Here is a 17,284-nt window from a genome sequence, read left to right on the forward strand (position 1 = left end):
TTCATTATTTACTTCATTAAAATGGTATTCTGGAAACATGGAGCCATGCAAAGTTTTCTATAGAAACTGTGACTTTTATTTCACTCTTTCTCCAAGAAGCTCAGGGTATATCCCTGTCCCACATTTTATCCTTGCAATAATCCTGTGAGAGACAGTCACACATTCCCAAACACACAGTTTCTCTGCTGGAACAGCATTTTTATTTTGCAGAAGAGGGCGCAGAGATTTCTCCTGATTTCTCTCCCCCCCCCGCCCACACTGTACAGACCTCCATTTTGCTCCCTTTGCTGTCTCTGCTAATACTCAGGAACAGAATTTGGTGGGGCTTAGTGGGCTGTTACAGAAGGGAAGTCCATGAAATCCACATGTGATAGGATACACACCACTGACTGCTTCAGTGTCATCCAGTAAATTTCATGGCAGAGTATAGATCTGAAAGTGCATTGACTCAATTAATCTTGAAGATATGTTTGGAGAAGGTTATTAGAGCATCATGGCTAAGGGTATGAAGAGTAATCTGGGGAGTTCTTGGGTCAAATCTTACTTCTGCCACCAACTATCAGATGGTGGCAGGGATTCCATTTAGTCACCCCCCATAACAACAATAGCCTACTTTGCAGGGTACCTTGTAAGGACTGAGAGTATGTGCAGTAATGGTAAGGCTGGCCTAGATGAGTTTGATCTAGTGTCAAAGTAAAGTGACAGCTAGAGGTAGCATGTGACTGCAAGGAGGCTGGCCATAACTGGTTTGAGGCAGTCCAGCCTGGCACTAAAGGTATTGCAGGAGGATTGCATCAGCTGTGTGCTGATTGGCCAGAGGTTGTATAAATGTACAGAGTGTACAGTGATATTTTTCCCTCACATGAATCAATTGCAGCGGAGCACTTTGACACTGAGAACTGTATATAGGTGGTGGCTGAGTGTGAATAAATTCACTGTCTTTGCACCTAAGTTCTGGACTCCAGTATTCTGTGGGTACTCTATCTCCCTTTGGGCACTGACGTGCCAGCCAGCATTCCGCGCACTGCGACACATACTAGCATATAAAACATTTATGGTCACAAGGCATATGGTCTATGCATGGAGGTTGTGAGCGTAGCCTTCCATAACAACTTTGCTCTCTACTGCATGGGCTCAGTGTACCTTGATAGAATTTCTCTGTACAGGTCTTTTTGAAAGAAGGTATGTTATCACAATTCTGGCAAAGATTCCAGATTATTCCTGTTTGATGGAAAAACTATGTAGCCATTTCTTAGTAGCAGATGTGGGCTGACTGCTGTATTTACACAGTTTCACAAACTTTTACTGTAAATCAGCATTGTACAGATGTTATAGTGTGAGATAGTATACTGCTAACAAGTGTTAGCATCAGGGAAACCTACTCATTAATTGAGAAATATATACGTTACTCTTACTGTATGTGCTTTTCTGGGTTATAAATTTAATCTAGACTTATACATTGGAGTTTGTCTGAATTGGAGGGGATGTACAAGGGCACACAAGAGAAAAGAGATCTAAATGATCTCATAATTACTTATTTTTAACTGTAGGTTTTATTCCTAATGGGCCTTTAAGTAACATCCAGACTAGGGTTGCCAGGTCCCCTCCTCGCTCCAGTGGGGGGCTTTGAGGGCATTCCGGGGGTAGGTGGAAATGCCTCCAAGCCCCACCCCCAAGAGCGACCACCCACGCAGCCACCGCTCTCCCTCCCCTCCTGCCCAACTTAAAGGGGTCAGCTAATCGGTGGGGACCACGTGGCTTGCCCTCCCGCTGGTTGGTGGGCCACGTAGTACCTGCTGATAATCTGAAGTCCTTTAAATTGGGCAGGAGGGGAGGGAGAGGGGTGGCCAGGTGGTTGGTTGCTCTTGAGGGTAAGGCCTCCCCCACCGGCCAGCTGGCTTGGGGCAGATTGAAACCCCCCAAAATGGGTGAACCGTTTCCAGGATCTGGGGGCTAGCAATCCTAATTCACACTGTAATTTTCTGTGCTTTTGAAGAGAAATTGTGTGCTAAACCAGAAACATCCCTGGACATTTTGGAGACTCCTTTTGAAGAGCAGCCCACTGCTGCCCCAACAGCTGATTGGCGGCAGCATGCCACAGCCCCAGGAGAGGGACAGGATGGAGCCGCAGCAGCAGTAGGAATAGTTCCCAGTCTCTCACAAGACTATTTCCTTTGCAAGGGGCCAGCAGCTGACAGAGATATGTACTGGAGCATTGCTTGCAAAGGGGCTTGGAAAGATGACTGATGAAGAGATGCCTTGTGTCTCTCCCCAGGAGGTGCTGGGGATGAGCAGGTAAGAGGAGGAGGAGAATGGTGAAGGCCTTGTAGGACCTCCTGAGGCCAGGTTTGCATACCCTTGCACTAGCCTATGCTGGTCCCATACTTGATGGACTGTAGGTAGAGCTCTGGGAGCTGCGGTGGCTCAAGTGGTTAAGACGCTGAACTGCAGGCTGGAAGGTCGGTAGTTCAGCAGTTCGAGACTCGAGTGCCACATGACAGAGTGAGCTCCTGTCCCTGGTTCCAGCTCCTGCCAACCTAGCAGTTCAAAAGCAAGAAATTGCAAGTAGATAAATAGGTACTGCTTCGGTGGGAAGGTAACAGCGTTCTGTGTGCCTTGGCATTTAGTCATGCCAGCCACATGACCACGGAAACGTCTTCGGACAGCACTGGCTCTTCGGCTTGGAAATGGAGATGAGCACCGCAACCCTAGAGTCGGATACGACTGGCTTTCGAGCAAGGGAAACCTTTACCTAGGTAGAGCTCTACAGGTGCTGGAGTGTGTGGATTGCAGGATGATGTACCTCACCGTGGAGTTAATTTAGCTGACAGAAGATTCTGCTTGAGTAGCGAATGAAAAAGTCAAGCCATGTTAAGTATTGCTTTAAATAAATGGAGCACTTGGGTCAGTCTTGGATCACTAGAGCTGTAGCAACTCTGAGTTCTCAAGTAGTAATGCCTGGCTTAGTTTATTAGTGGCAAGAATATGAGCAGTCTTTTAAAGACAGTCCAGAGATCTCTGAATCTCTGCTGCTTTTCCCCTGAAGGTAAGAGGCCTTACCCTGGCATCCTCTTTCTTAATTGCCTGCTTAGTTTTGACAGAAGATTCTCCTTAATTCCACTGAAATAGCTGTAGCCAATTCCACTCCCACAACAACCCTCTGAGGAACTTTTGGTTCTTCTGTCAGGCTGACTCTCATTCATGCTAGAGCGACTGTTTATGAAAGCTGCAAGGCCATAGACAATTTATTGTAGTAGAAACAACTCAAATTAATGGAAACCAGCCATAATAGGATTGAGATTGCTTGTTTATGAACACAGTCTTTTTGTGAGCAAACACCAGCTGTGCGTGACTAAAGATGGCACAGATCCAGTGGAGAGATTGTGCTTATGTTTTCACTGTCTGAGGGAAATCTCTCTATCCAACTTGCTTTAGAACTTCCTTTTTATCAAGGGTTGTGATACAGTCCCACATGGGCAAGGGAACCTCACCCTTATGCTTTTGACAGGGAAAGTGTTTTGCATGTGGATGAATTTCCAATTGAATTACTGGGATGAGGAGCCTCATATTTGCCTGGAATCCTGGGTGCGGCTCAAGAAATTACTTCAGTGCAGAGGAGTTTGGTTTTGATATATATGTAGAACTAGGGAGAAGGCCCGTTGTGGTAAGGAAGACAACGAGCCCTAGCGAGGCCACGGTCCCCTCGTCTCTTCCTACACCCCACCCCACCCCACCATCAGCCGAGGCCCCGTCAGGCCAAGCGGGAAGCAGTTGCCTGTTTCCCGAACCCGCTTGAGGCGGTGGCAGGCCAGGGCACCAGGCCTCCCCCCGCTGAACGCCCCGATGGGCCAGGCGATCTGGCCTGCCCCCTCACAGTCGCGGCATTGGCGGGCCAGGGCACCCTACCTCATTTGCGGCCGCCCCTGGGCCCACTTGCTTGCTGCCCCAGTGGGCCAGGCCGGCCAGCCTGGGCTGTTCTCTCAGCGTGGCTCTCCCTGCCCCAGTGACATCAGCTGTGCGAGGCTCATCAGCCTCGTCGTTCCCCCCCCCCATTTGAGGCCCCAGTGGGCCAGGGCGCCCAGCCTTGCCCTTCCTGCCAGCACAGCTCTCTGCAGTCTCAGTGGCCTTGGGAGCGCCAGACTCACCGGTCTCGTTGCCCCCTCCCGCTGCTGGAGGCCCCGGCGGGCAAGGCCGCCCTGCTTCGTCCCTTCCCTCTGTGGGTGGGACATAGCGAACCCAGCTCACCCAGTGGCCAGGGACCCATTTGTGAGTGGCAGTCCAGGCGGCCAACTGATTTTGGCGTGAATCGAATCCTGCCACCCCATAGGAGAGATGCCACCCCAAATCAGTTTTATAATATAGAGAGATTGGTTATTGGTAGGTTGCCAGACCCCCCCCCCGGGAGCAGGGAGGACTTGCTGGCAGTAGGGGGAGTATTGCTCTGACATTGGCCACGACATGGGTGTGTCACTTCCAGTGCGCACCTTTAGTGACATCATCGTGTCACCAGTGATATGGGGTGCTCTGGCATTTGGGCAAAACTCTATGGTAGAAGCTGTTTTTACCATAGAGGTTTTGTCCAAATACCAGAGCAACCCATGTCACTAGCAGTGTAATGACATCGCTTCCAGTGCATGCCAGAAGTGCTGTCATCATATTGCCAGCGATGTCACTGCCATGCTGGGCTAGGTCTCCTCCCTCTGCCATTAAGTCTCTCTGCCAGCCAGCCGATCTATAGATGACCGGAGTACATGGGTAGGTTCATATGGAAGGAGGCAGTCCTTAAGTTATGTTGGTCCCAGGCTGTACAGGGCTTTAGTGGTCAATACTAGCACCTTGAGCCTGGAACCTGGAATAGATGAAACGAGACTGAAGTGATGTGGCCTCTATGACACACTCCAGTCAAATGGAGGAGGTTCCGGTATAATTTCACAAATAAAAACAGGTAGGAATACTTTTTAGTATTTATTACATCCCTATTTCCATTCTAGAGCTTTGCCCAAAAGCTTCCCTCCCCCATTCCATTAAGCTAAATAAAATTAAAGTGAGAGGCAGTGTGGTGTAGTAGTTAATGTCAAATCAGGACCTTGGTCAAATCCTCCTTTGGCCATGAAACTCAAAAGGTCACCTTGGGCCAGTTTCTGTTTCTCTACCTAACCCCAGACTTCTACCTCAAAATGTAGCTTTGATGACACTAGCTTAATTTTGAAATATTCTGTTAGCTTTTAAAAATAGTATAGTTTCATTGGACTGCCTTGATCTGCACATTCAGGTCATAATTTCTGTATTTTGAGTTAGAAATGGATCTGATCCACCCATCCATTTCCAGATGTGTTGTACCTACAGAATAAAGCTGTAAGACTGATTCAGCTCAGTTGTTGAAGTAATCGGTCTTGAACGCTGTGATTAACTAGCAGTGCGAAAGGATACTCCTTGGAAATGCTTTTTGAACACCCGATTAGTAAGTGGTATTTTATCATTTTATGAAAGAGAGTACAGAATTAACCCTCTTTTAAGAAGAACTATCAGGAAAACATGGAAAGGATACTTGTGTAGCAATAGTATAAATATTTTGGTAGAAGCTATAGAGTTCTGTTAATACAATTTTAGAGCGAAGGTTGTGTTCACCTGGTCAAAAGCAAATCATAAAAATGATTCTGGCTAGCCATCTGTATGCTGATGCTACCCAGTAGAATGGCATGGCTTTCAGTTCATCTCCACTCATATTCTGGCACATGTGTAGTCCATGTGACTAGAGTTGAATTGGAGCAATAATTCCATACAAGCAATGCTAAATTTGGCTTATCATGCAAGACAATATAATCGTTCTTTGCTTCTTTCATTTGTGGACAGGGCTTAGTCCAGGGGTCCCCAACTTTTTTGAGCCTGCGGGCATATTTGGCATTCTGACATAGTGTGGTGGGTGCAGCCACAAAATGGTTGCTGAAGGAGACACAGCCACAAAATGGCTGCCACAGCTTACCTTCAGTCACACATTGAAGATCCTTGTGGTGTGGTAACAGCTGCTGCCAAAACAACATTTAAAAAAAATCTGCGCAGCTGATCAAACCAACACTGGCCAATTAGAAGCCCTGCTGGCCCTGCCCACTTTCTAAAAACACTTGGTGGGCACCCAGACAGGTGTCAGTGCCTTGGCATCCACGAGCACCACGTTGGGGACCCCTGGATTAGTCTGTTCTGATTTGCTGCTGTTGTCACTTCAGCCATTAAAGCCACAGGGACCGTATCAATGCTGATTGGGAAATTTCCTGCCCCTAATTAACTTTGCCACTAAGATGTGTATTGGATTGCACGTATACTTGTGCAAAAACCATCGAAAGAGTCTGGATAGGGTTTTAGCACAAAATATAATTATGAAATTGAATGCCATGGGCTTTGCTGAAACTCAAGTAAACTACACACAGTTCTCCCTTATAACTTTCTCAGCAAACAATTTTGTCCCCCCAAAACATTACAAAATTAAAAATGACAACATAAAATAAGGTTAATTTTATGAACTTTTTTGGTTTTTTAATTTTTTATTCTTGTATACGATCAGCAACAGACTGTTCTGTTTCTATTTAGGGTTATTATTTTGGCTCCAGAGAATAATATAGGATCACACGTTCACTAACTCTGTCAAGGGAAGGTTAATTTTTTAATTTTAGGTTTATGTTTGGGCTTCTGTTATAATAAACTGGTCTCTTAGTGCCACCCCTTCTTGAATTTTTTAAAAAGCTATTCACATATATACAACAAGGGGCAGAGGAGGTACCAATTCCTTTTGGAGAGCTATAATCCTAGAGCTGTGATGTTAACCCTTCAGAATGTGGGAACAGCAATATTGCAGAGGAGGAGAAGCCGCTGCTTTCTTGTTGTCCCTCTTATTTTCCTCAGTGCTGCTTCTTCTCTCTGCTCTTCACTGCAAGAAGAGAAGGTCCCAATCCCCTCCCATGGTGTGTGCTACTTATAGCTGCAACAGTGCTACCTATAGCTGCAACACTTGGCTCCTCCTCTTCCTGCTTTGGGATGTAAAAGAAGCAGCAGCTGCAGATTGATGTGTATGTTGGCTTCTTACCCTGTTGTAGTGGGTAAGAAAATGGGGTTAGCTCTTTATGGATGTTCACCTGTTTGCCTGGGCAATGTGAGCAATGGAATGGCAGCAGCTGATAGGAGCAGCTGTGCCGCTGTTTGCATGAATGGAGCATTCCACCAGTGTCCATTTTGGGCAATTTTTAATTGTTAAAAATGAGGGAAGCTGTAAAGCAGTACTACTGAGGTTTGAGTGCAAAGTAGGCAGTTCTCTAAATATTTATCTTTCAAACAGTAATTAGGGGATAAAGCATTAGGATCACTATTTGAAGGGGTTTGATTAGCTGTGGATGCAGATAAAAGAAATGAGTCATGAATCTTCATAATCAGGTAAATTATGTGTTTTGTCTGAGAACAAAGGAGTTCAGAAATGGTGCTGAAGTCTTTGAAATCTAGCATGAAAATGTGGCTTCCCCATCTCTTAAATTGCAGTTTTCGTGTAGTAGACATGAAACAGCATAATCTGTCAGAGTAGCTCCAGTGGGTTTTTAAATAGCTTTGTACATTATCAAGAAACATGATTTCTTAAAAACTGCTAAATGAGATACTTGCTTTGATCTGCACGGATACTTAAATGGAACTGTTGCCCAACTGAATATCCATCAAGAGGTTTAGAAAAAGGGAGTGGTGGATTGTGAAATCATGATGTGAAATTGTGGCTGTATACAATTTTTTAAAGTCTAAAAGACAGTGTGGAAAAAGTGTCATCATCTACTGGTACACTGTCCCTCCCCTTTCTCTTGTCACACCATTTTCAAACAGGTTTTGAAAGTTTTGTAGTGCTTCAAAAGCCTGCACATCCTGTTTCAAAATTATATATAGTGGGACAGAAAAAAAATCTACAGCCATAATGACGGTTCTGCCATATCCAAAGTTTGTGAAAGTCACTCTTTTAAAAAAAAATTGTTAGAAAAATTGGCACAGAAATTTATGAAGCTTTGGGGAACTTTGAGTCCTTTTGGTACCTGAAGCAGTAAATTAAACATCCTCTTACTTACTAATAAACTAGGGCTCAAATAATGAGAACTCCTATAGTGCAAGTCACAGTGTCATGAACTGGAGCTGTTTAAGGGATTATTTTGGCCTCTTCAGCTATTGGCCTCTTCAGCCATTGTGCAAATCAGTGATTTACAGAAATTGCAGTTAGATGAATCATCCAAAGGCACGTTCTCCTTACCCTCTTGCATGTTCCTACTCTTTTACTTCCTTTCTGATTTGCATCAAAGTATTGTTTTCCAGAACAAGTCAGGGAGGCAGGGAAAGCTTGTGAACACATTTGACATTACGTCTGACCTGAGCCATGCTATCTTGTAGGTTCCAGGGGTCCCCTGGGGCCTGACTCCCACTAGTGATGAAGTCGAGCTACTGGGGGAGCAGCTGTTTGCCCCACTAGATGGCAGTGTTCTGGCTGTGGTGGGAATCTCATTGGCCACTGAGTCAGTATCAGAAGGACAATTATGGGGTTAAAATATGAAAGAAAGTTCCATATTTTATCTCCTATGATGCTGGAGCTATCAACTAGTTAGCTCTTGGGGGAAGTCAGGAATGGATGGACTGCCTCTTCTTTAGGCTGGCCTTTAAAAGTCAGAGAGAGGCTGATGGGGACACACTGGTCTTGGCTCCTAGCAGTGGAGGAGCCAGCCTGGGGAAAGGAAGAGGATGGGAGTGAACCTCAGTTGCACTTCCTGTTTCAGAGCCGTCTCAGGAGGGTAGCCATAATGGTCTGCAGCAGAAGAGCTAGATTTGAGTTCAGTAGCACCTTAGAGACCCACTAGATTTTTCAGGGTTTAAGCTTTTGAGAGTCAAAGCTCCGTTGTTAGGGAAGTGCAGTGTTACTGCCCAGGTGTGGGCAAATGGAATGTTAGGATAACTGCCAGTGCTGCCAGCTTGCCAGAAACTTTAAAACTCTATATGCGCCCTCTTGCCCAGATTGCCCAGAGGCATGGACTGGGTTGTCACCAGTACGCTGATGGCACCTAGCTCTATCTGTTGTTGGACGGCTGGTCCAACTCCAAACCGGAAGATCTGGATTGGGTGCTACAAGCCGTGGCTGGTTGGCTTAGGCTGAGCCAGCCGCATATGAGTCCGACGAAGACGGAGGTCCTGTGCCTGAGATGCGGCGGTCCAAGGGTAGGGATCCCGCTTCCAACCTTCGATGGGGCACCATTGGTGCCAGTGCCGGAGGGTAGGAGTCTGGGAGTGCCCCTGGATGCCTCCCTGACAATGGAGGCCCAGGTAGCAGCCACTGCCAGGTTGGCCTTTTACCATCTTTGGCTTATTAGGCAGCTGGTTCCCTTCCTCGAATGCAGCGACTTGGCAACAGTGATCCATGCAATGGTCACCTCGAGACTGGACTACTGTAACACCCTCTACATAGGGCTGCCCTTGTCGCAGATATGGAAGCTTCAGCTGGTGCAAAATGCAGCTGTCAGGCTGTTGATGGGACTCCCTGTCCAGGAGCACATCCAGCCTGCGCTTTAAAGTCCTTTATGGCTGGGGACCTACATACCTGAGGGACCGCCTTTCCCCATATGTACCCCAGAGAGCTCTGCGATCGGGGATCCAGAATTGACTGGCCCTCCCAAGCATTAAGGAGGCCAGGTTGGCAACGACCAGGGCCAGGGCTTTTTTGGTGGCGGCTCCACTCTGGTGGAATGAGCTCCCAGAGGAGATCAGGGCCCTGTGGGACCTTTTACAGTTCCACAGGGCCTGCAAAATGGAGCTCTCCCACCAGGCCTTTAGAGCCACCCCCCCACCCCTGTTATTACTATCAGGAGTGCCAACTGACATCGTATGGCGAAGAGCCCTGACCCGCTGGACCCCTATTAACTGCCTGAGCCGATTCCCCCCTTTATGACGTCTGAAGTACTTTACAGCATCTGAAGCAGACCAGCAATACCGACGCATGAGATTAGCATTTTATTATTATATCTGGTTTTAATATAGTATTTTAAAGTTGTATTTATTATCCATACGTAATTTGGAATTTTATCTGTTGTTAGCTGCCCTGAGCTGGCCTCGGCCTGGAGGGTGAGATAAAAGTTTAACAAATAAAAATAAATAAATAAATAAATAAAATGTGGTCATGATGGTCCAGTGATGGTAGGGTCGCCAGTCCCCAGCTGGGGGCGGGGGATCCCCTAGTTTTGTGAGTTTCTGCCTGTCGTTGGCCAGGTGGCCAGCAGGAGGAAATCCCCCCCCAACAGCAACGTCTCAGCTCTGAATTTGGGTTTACATAAGAACATAAGAGACGCCAATGTTGGATCAGGCCAAAGGCCCATCCAGTCCAACACTCTGTGTCACACAGTGGCCAGAAATACCAGTGCCATCAGGAGGTCCAGCAGTGGGGCCAGGACACCAGAAGCCCTCCCACTGTTGACCCCCCCAAGCACCAAGAAGACAGAGCATCACTTGCCCCAGAGCCCCTATCTATACCTTGTGGCTAATATCCACTGATGGACCTCTGCTCCATATGCTTATCTAATTCCCTTTTGAAGCCATCCATGCTTGTAGCCGCCACCACTTCCTGTGGCAGTGAATTCCATGTGTGAATTCCATGGGTTTGCTTGACATTGGACTCCAGCGTTTCTTCCCTGTCAGCGTTTCCTCCAGTGTCTAGAGCAGAGTATAAACAGTCTTAAGTAAAACAAATTAACAATGTTACCAAAATGATTTAAGTATCTCAGTCTTAATGTTGGACTAGTCCCCATTCTCTTTGCTGTAACGGGAGCTGTGCTTAAGCTGTAAACCTTATCTAGCCACCTCTTAAACATTCAAGGGAAATAATTCACATGGTTCCTAAGTCACTTGCTTCATTGTCCAACAGTGGCTTATAGTTAGAAGCAGTTCTAATGTTTTATCTATACCTCCTTTCCAGCAATTTACTGCCTGGTCTCCAATGAGGCTGTGGTAACAGAGAGCAATTACACTCAGTCATCCTGGTGGATATCTTTCTAGATATATTACCAAAGTGTATAGTTGGAGGGGACCTGAAGGTAATTGTGCCCAGCACCCCTTAACAGAATAGTCCATATCCTTTGAATTAACAGCATGCTGCAAATAGGGATCAGGAACCGCAAATGTGTACTATCTCAGAAGTGCCCATAAGGAAATAACTTGCTAAAACAAACCTAAAATGAGTAAAAGGTGCCATATGCTGTAAAGAAGATAGCACCAGTCCGACTTGGTTGGCAAATTCCTTTGTGTCCTAATTACACAACTGGGTAGATCTTGGCATGAAAACAACATTTCACGGTATCCCTATTTATTTTATTTTAAACCATTTGTACCCTGCCTATCCCTAAAGGCCTGAAGGAGCTAACAACATAATTAATCAAACAAGTTAATAAAGACAATATGTAAAACTCCTTCAGATAAACCTCGCCACAGCCTAATGCTCAGGAAAGACAGCACTTTTCTGCTGCCAACAACAAATACAAAATCAGCACAAACAACAGAAAACACTAATTACCTTCCATTCTACCCCACCCCTGGCAAAAAAGCAGTGGTGGGATTTGTCATGTGGGTTCAGGCAGACCAATCCAGAGGGTGGGGCAATGCAAGAAAAGGCCTGATTTCTGGTCATCTATAAATACAAATGTGTCATTTGACCACTGTAACTCCAACACAAAGACTTTAAAAGGAGATACTAACATGAAAATGCTGAACTACAGTTTCTTAGTGAAACTTGCTACCGTTGAATTTTGACTTCACTGTGATTCTTCTACCTTTCTTGTTACAGAAAGTAAAGTAAGTCTTTCTGAGCTGATACTGTTTTCCTTGCCAGTGGCCACTGTCAGGAATGGGCCCCTTTGATTCATCATAGGTATATTTAGGGGTCTTCAGAGAAATGTGACTTCTGGTATTTCATGTTCTGTTGGCCTAGTTGTCTTCACACTTTTGTTCTTTGTATTTGCATGTGAGTGTGGTTTGTGTGTGTGTATATATATTTTACACACACATACACACACACGAGTTTATAGTGGTGTTTCATGCAGTTGCCAAATGAAGTCAAGTTCTCGAAAGCTTATGGCACAATACATTTCAAATACCAGAAATTCTATATTTACTATTTGTCCTGCTAATTTTTTCCAGCATTTTCTATTAATATTATTCTGTAGTTTAGAGACAGGAAGCCTGGTCATTGTTTTTATTTTTATCTTACACTTACGTTTGCGTATAAACTTGTATATGACATATTGGGCAAGATCCAATTCTATTTTCACTTTGTTGCAGGTAACCGAACTAATAAGCGCATCTTCTGCATCAAAGAGACCTTTGTTGACCTTTGTGGTAGATAGGGTTGCCAGGTCCCTCAAAGTCCCTAGCGGGGGACTTTGGGGTGTTTACTGGAGAGGGTGGGGAGTCCCCAGTGTGATGACATCACTCAGAAGTGACATCATATTGAGAGCGGAGGCTCCCACCTCTCCCCAGCAGCATCTAAAGGTTCTTTTTAAACCCTGCTGGGGAGAGGTGGAGGGGAAGCCACATGCCCCTGCATGCCAAGCCCTGAATTTGTGCAGCCCCTGCCTCTCCCCAACAGCATCTAAGGGTCCTTTTAAACCCTGCTGGGGAGAGATGGGGGGAAAGCTGTGTGCACCTGCACGCCAAGCCCTGAATTCAGGGCTCAGAGTGCAAGCGCCTCTGCCTCTCCCCAGCAGTGTTTAAAGGGTCTTTTTCAACCCTGCTGGGTTGAGGTGGCGGGGGGAGGCCGGGTGGTTGCTCTTGGGAGTGAGGCTTCCCCCCCTGCCAGCTGGCTGGTGGGCAGGAAGAGAGAGAGAGAGAGAGAGAGAGAGGAGGGGGGAGATTGGATTTACACCCCGCCCTTCACTCGGAGTCTCAGAGCGGCTTACAAACTCCTTTCCCTTCCCCTCCCCACAACAGACACCTTGTGAAGTAGATGGGACTGAGAGAGCTCTTTCCAGAACTGTCCTTGAGATAACAACTCTGACAGAACAATGGATTGCCCAAGGTCATCCAGCAGCTACAGGTGGAGGAGTGGGGAATCAAACCCAGTTCTCCCAGATTAGAGTCCGCGCACTTAACCACTACACCAAACTGGCTCTGCACCAAACTCCTCCAAAGTGGGCAACCCACGCCAAACCGGGGGGGTCTGGCAAGCCTAGTGGTAGACCATGCTGTGCGCTCATCTCCTTCATTGAGTTGCATGATTGTAATGCTTACTGGTGCAAAGCTCCATACTTCATGATTCATAAATAATCATAGTTAAATGTAGCTAAAGTTAACTATGTTTGGCATATATAGTTTTACTGCATTTTGGAGAATGATGTTATTTCCCTCCACAGACAAAAGCTGTTGGTTTGCTTGATGCAGATGTATATGGGCCTTCTATTCCAAAAATGATGAATTTGAAAGGGAGTGCAGAAGTGACATCGAGTAAGTTTTGACTTTTATCACTCTTCTAATTTTCATTTCATTTATTTATTTCAATTTCTAGCCCTCCTTCCCCTGCACAGCAGGCTCAGGGTGGGTTACAACATTCTTAAAACATACAAAAAGTTAAAATACAGTACAAATAATAAAATCTATCAATTTCAGAACAATACAATACATAAAGACCCTTAAGTGGTGCCAACTGAACAATTTGATGAACCAGATGCATTCTAATAATAAGTAGCTGCAGATTGAAGCAGAACAAGGCAAGTGAATGGGTGAGGGGAGCAGCTATGATGTAGGGGAGGCCATTGTAGATGGATTATTGCCTCCTCAGCCATAGTGATACAGTGGTAGTTCTCAGCAGGATTAATAGAATAATGGAGTTCGCAAAGGAATAGGAAGGATTATTTTGTACAGTTATTGGGGATACGATATTTCATCATTAAGTGCAGAAAAACAAGAATGGAATATTAATTTGATTTATAAACTGCCCTTCCCCCAGAGGGCGCACCACAATTAAAGCATAAAATAAATTAAATCATACTTCATAATAGTCTATCAATTAATAGAATAAAACCATTAAAATACAATCTAGGTCATTGATGGCGCTCAGTATAACTCTCTCCCTTTGTGGGGGGGCAGATCCTGGGCCGAATACAATGGATGCCATTGCTGTCCTCAACCATAAGCCCAGTGGATACCTCTGTCTTGCACACTCTGCAGAACTGTATTAGGGTCTGCAGGGTGTGGATGTCACCAGGTAGAGAGTTCCATCAGGCAGGAGCCAAGGCCAAAAAGGCCTGATTGAGGACAGCTGGACATCTTTTGGGCCAGTGATCACCAGGGAACATACCAGGAGAGGTGGTCCCACAGGCATGTTGGCCCCATGTTGGCCCCTTGAAGATGAGAACCAAAACCTTGAAGCAGATCTGGTAGTCAACCTGGAGCCAGTGCAGCTGGCGAAGCACCGGTCGAATGTGTGTGTCACATTGGGGTACATGTGAGTACCCGCGCTGCTGCATTCTGGACCAGTTGTAATTTCTGGGTCAGCTTCAAGAGCAGCCCTGCATAGAGCAAGTTACAGTCATCTAACGTTGAGGTGACCAGTCACTGTGGCTAGGTCAGGGTGAGGGAGGAAGGGGTCCAGTTGTCTGACTTTATGTAGTTGGAAGTTGCAGTTTGAATTTATGTGCTTCCAGCTTCTTAATGTTTTCTGTTTTAGATTTTTTTCTTCAATTGTTTCTCTTACTTTTTTGTGAGCCATTATGCATTCTTTCAAATGGAATGGCAGGTCCTGAAAATAGATAATGGAAGTGGAAGGAACCAAGTACATCTGATACAGCTTCACTTCATGTATTGTGGAGCAGTGCTTGCAGTAGTTAGAAGAGAACAGCCCACTTGCTGGGGTTTCCAACCTCCAGGTGGGGCCTGGAGATCTCCTGGAATTACAAGTGATCTCCAGATGACGGAGATCAGTCACTCTGGAGAAAATGGCTGTGGTCCTTGCTCTCCCCAAACCCTGCCCTCCCCAGGTTCCATCCCCAAAACTCCAGGAATTTCCCAACCCAGAAATGGCAACTATTGTTATCTCCCTTGTACAGAAAGCCTACAGTGTAAGTAACAGCTGCTAAAAGTAATGGACATCAGTAGTTAGAAGAGAACAGCCCACTTGCTGGGGTTTCCAACCTCCAGGTGGGGCCTGGAGATCTCCTGGAATTACAAGTGATCTCCAGATGACGGAGATCAGTCACTCTGGAGAAAATGGCTGTGGTCCTTGCTCTCCCCAAACCCTGCCCTCCCCAGGTTCCATCCCCAAAACTCCAGGAATTTCCCAACCCAGAAATGGCAACTATTGTTATCTCCCTTGTACAGAAAGCCTACAGTGTAAGTAACAGCTGCTAAAAGTAATGGACATGGTAGACTGATTTAAATTGCCAAGAAGAAAAGGCTGATTTAAATAATTGCCAAGAAGAAAAGGCTGATTTAAATAATTGATTTAAATAAAAAAAGCCATTCATTATTTAGATACATACTAAATAAACGTATACTGTGGTTGCTGTTACCATAAATTGTATTGATTTAAAACTACATAGAGCCTTTATATAATGTCAGAGGGGTACCCTATAATATAGTTTATTTTTACTTTTGTAGAAAATTATACAATTAATTGCACATTTTTAGATAATTTTATACCTATGATTCCAAGTAGGGTTTCTTTGAGAACCAGCAGTCATGACAGATTATTGTAGACAAGCTGCAATCAATGCCTGATAGGTCTTCTTCCTCATCATTCTTTTCTGTTTTAGTCTGTCCCATCTCCTCCTCCAGCTTTTTAATGCTGTGGCCAGTACCACCTGGGGGGGGGGGGGGGGGGAATAGTATCAACAAATGGCAAGGATGGATGGTGATGACTGATCAGATAATTGTTTGCCATGAGATGGAAGTCAAGTAGAACCATATCATTATATCTATTTCTGAACTGGTCATAAGTGTGGATTCTTAAAAATAATAGAAACAGCACTTCTAGCTTTAAGACATGAATGCCCTCTGAGATCTCAGTTGCCATTTTGGGGCTTGCTAGGAAACCACAACAAATATGGGTGATCCTCAACAATAGAATGAGATGTCAAATAACTGGTGGAGCAAAATCCCAGTATCCAGAGGAAAATATGGGCACTCCTGAGTGGGGACAGGTCTGTGTTGCCCAGGAGACAGGGTTATTCCTGTAAGAAGCTTTCAAAAATGCTCCTCCAACTCACTGGCCTGGGAATCCTAAAACCGTGTGTACACAAGAAAATTTTGGAGCAACATTAAGAAATGAGAGACAATTCTAAGTAATAAGATCAATTTTATTGCCTACAAAAAAGGGTTAGAGAAAGGCAAGAAAGAGAGATGAACTTAAAAACGCAATTTAATCACAGCAGTCCCTCAAATGAGCAGTGGTAGTTTACAGAGGTATCTTCACAGCTAGTCCAATAGAGCCAGTAGTGTGTGGTTTTTAAGTACTGTGTCCCCAAGAAGGAATGAAAAGAGAGGACCCCACAGTGAGGTAGGTTAGGCTGAGAGTGTGTGACTGGCCCAAGGTCAGCCAGCAAGCTTTAATGGCAGAGTGGGGATTTGAAGCTGATTCTGAGACACTAACCATTATACCACACTCATCTCAGTCTGAGTATTGTCCAAGTATCATAGTAGTGGAGGGCAGTTTGGGGGTAAAACTGAACCTAGAGCTAGTTTAAAAACGGGCTGTTTTAACGTCTACATTTGCATTGTTTCCTGATCATGTTAGAAATTATCTCTGGCAATTTACTCTAGTAGATATGCTAATTGTGACAGCAGATGATCCTGCCTTTGTTATTTAATTCAGGCGGGTTACATGATTGAGCGATCCAGTTGTAGGTTGTTTTTGGAATTCGTTAAGTATACTGGAATGTCTGTTAGTGTATTTCAAGCACTGGTCATCTTTTTAGTCCATATATTGGGTGTTCTCTTTATGTAATTTGTTTGTGTACGTGAAATTTTATAGTATTGCATCTATGCATTGGTGTTTTATTGTATTTTAATTTGTTGTACGCTGCCTTGAGCCAGCTTCTGCTGGCAAGGTGGGATATAAATCGAAATAAATAAATAATTCTCATGGGGTAACAAGACAAGCCTTTAGGCAGAAGGAGTTGCAAAGTTTCCTGGTTACCTCAACGCAATTCCAGCTACAAAATAAAATGCATGTAGAGCACTAAATGCAGACAAGGGCATAGACTTTCCAATTTCCCGGGGGGGGGGGCGGGGGCTGGGGCGTGGC

The 17,284-nt window shown here is 45.2% G+C and overlaps 1 protein-coding gene across 1 annotated transcript in view; it reads left to right on the forward strand.

Moving 5' to 3' along the window:
- The window catches only part of NUBPL (nucleotide binding protein-like), a 120,870-nt gene that overhangs the window by 15,176 nt on the left and 88,410 nt on the right, over window positions 1-17,284 (forward strand). Inside the window, exon 4 of the mRNA XM_015415189.1 lies at window positions 13,398-13,488. Coding sequence (XP_015270675.1) covers window positions 13,398-13,488 — 91 coding nt within the window. The remainder of the gene's footprint in view (window positions 1-13,397; window positions 13,489-17,284) is intronic.

Source organism: Gekko japonicus, unplaced genomic scaffold (assembly GCF_001447785.1).
Source record: "Gekko japonicus isolate JY-2015 unplaced genomic scaffold, Gekko_japonicus_V1.1 scaffold83, whole genome shotgun sequence".
Classification (NCBI taxonomy): Eukaryota; Metazoa; Chordata; class Lepidosauria; order Squamata; family Gekkonidae; genus Gekko; species Gekko japonicus.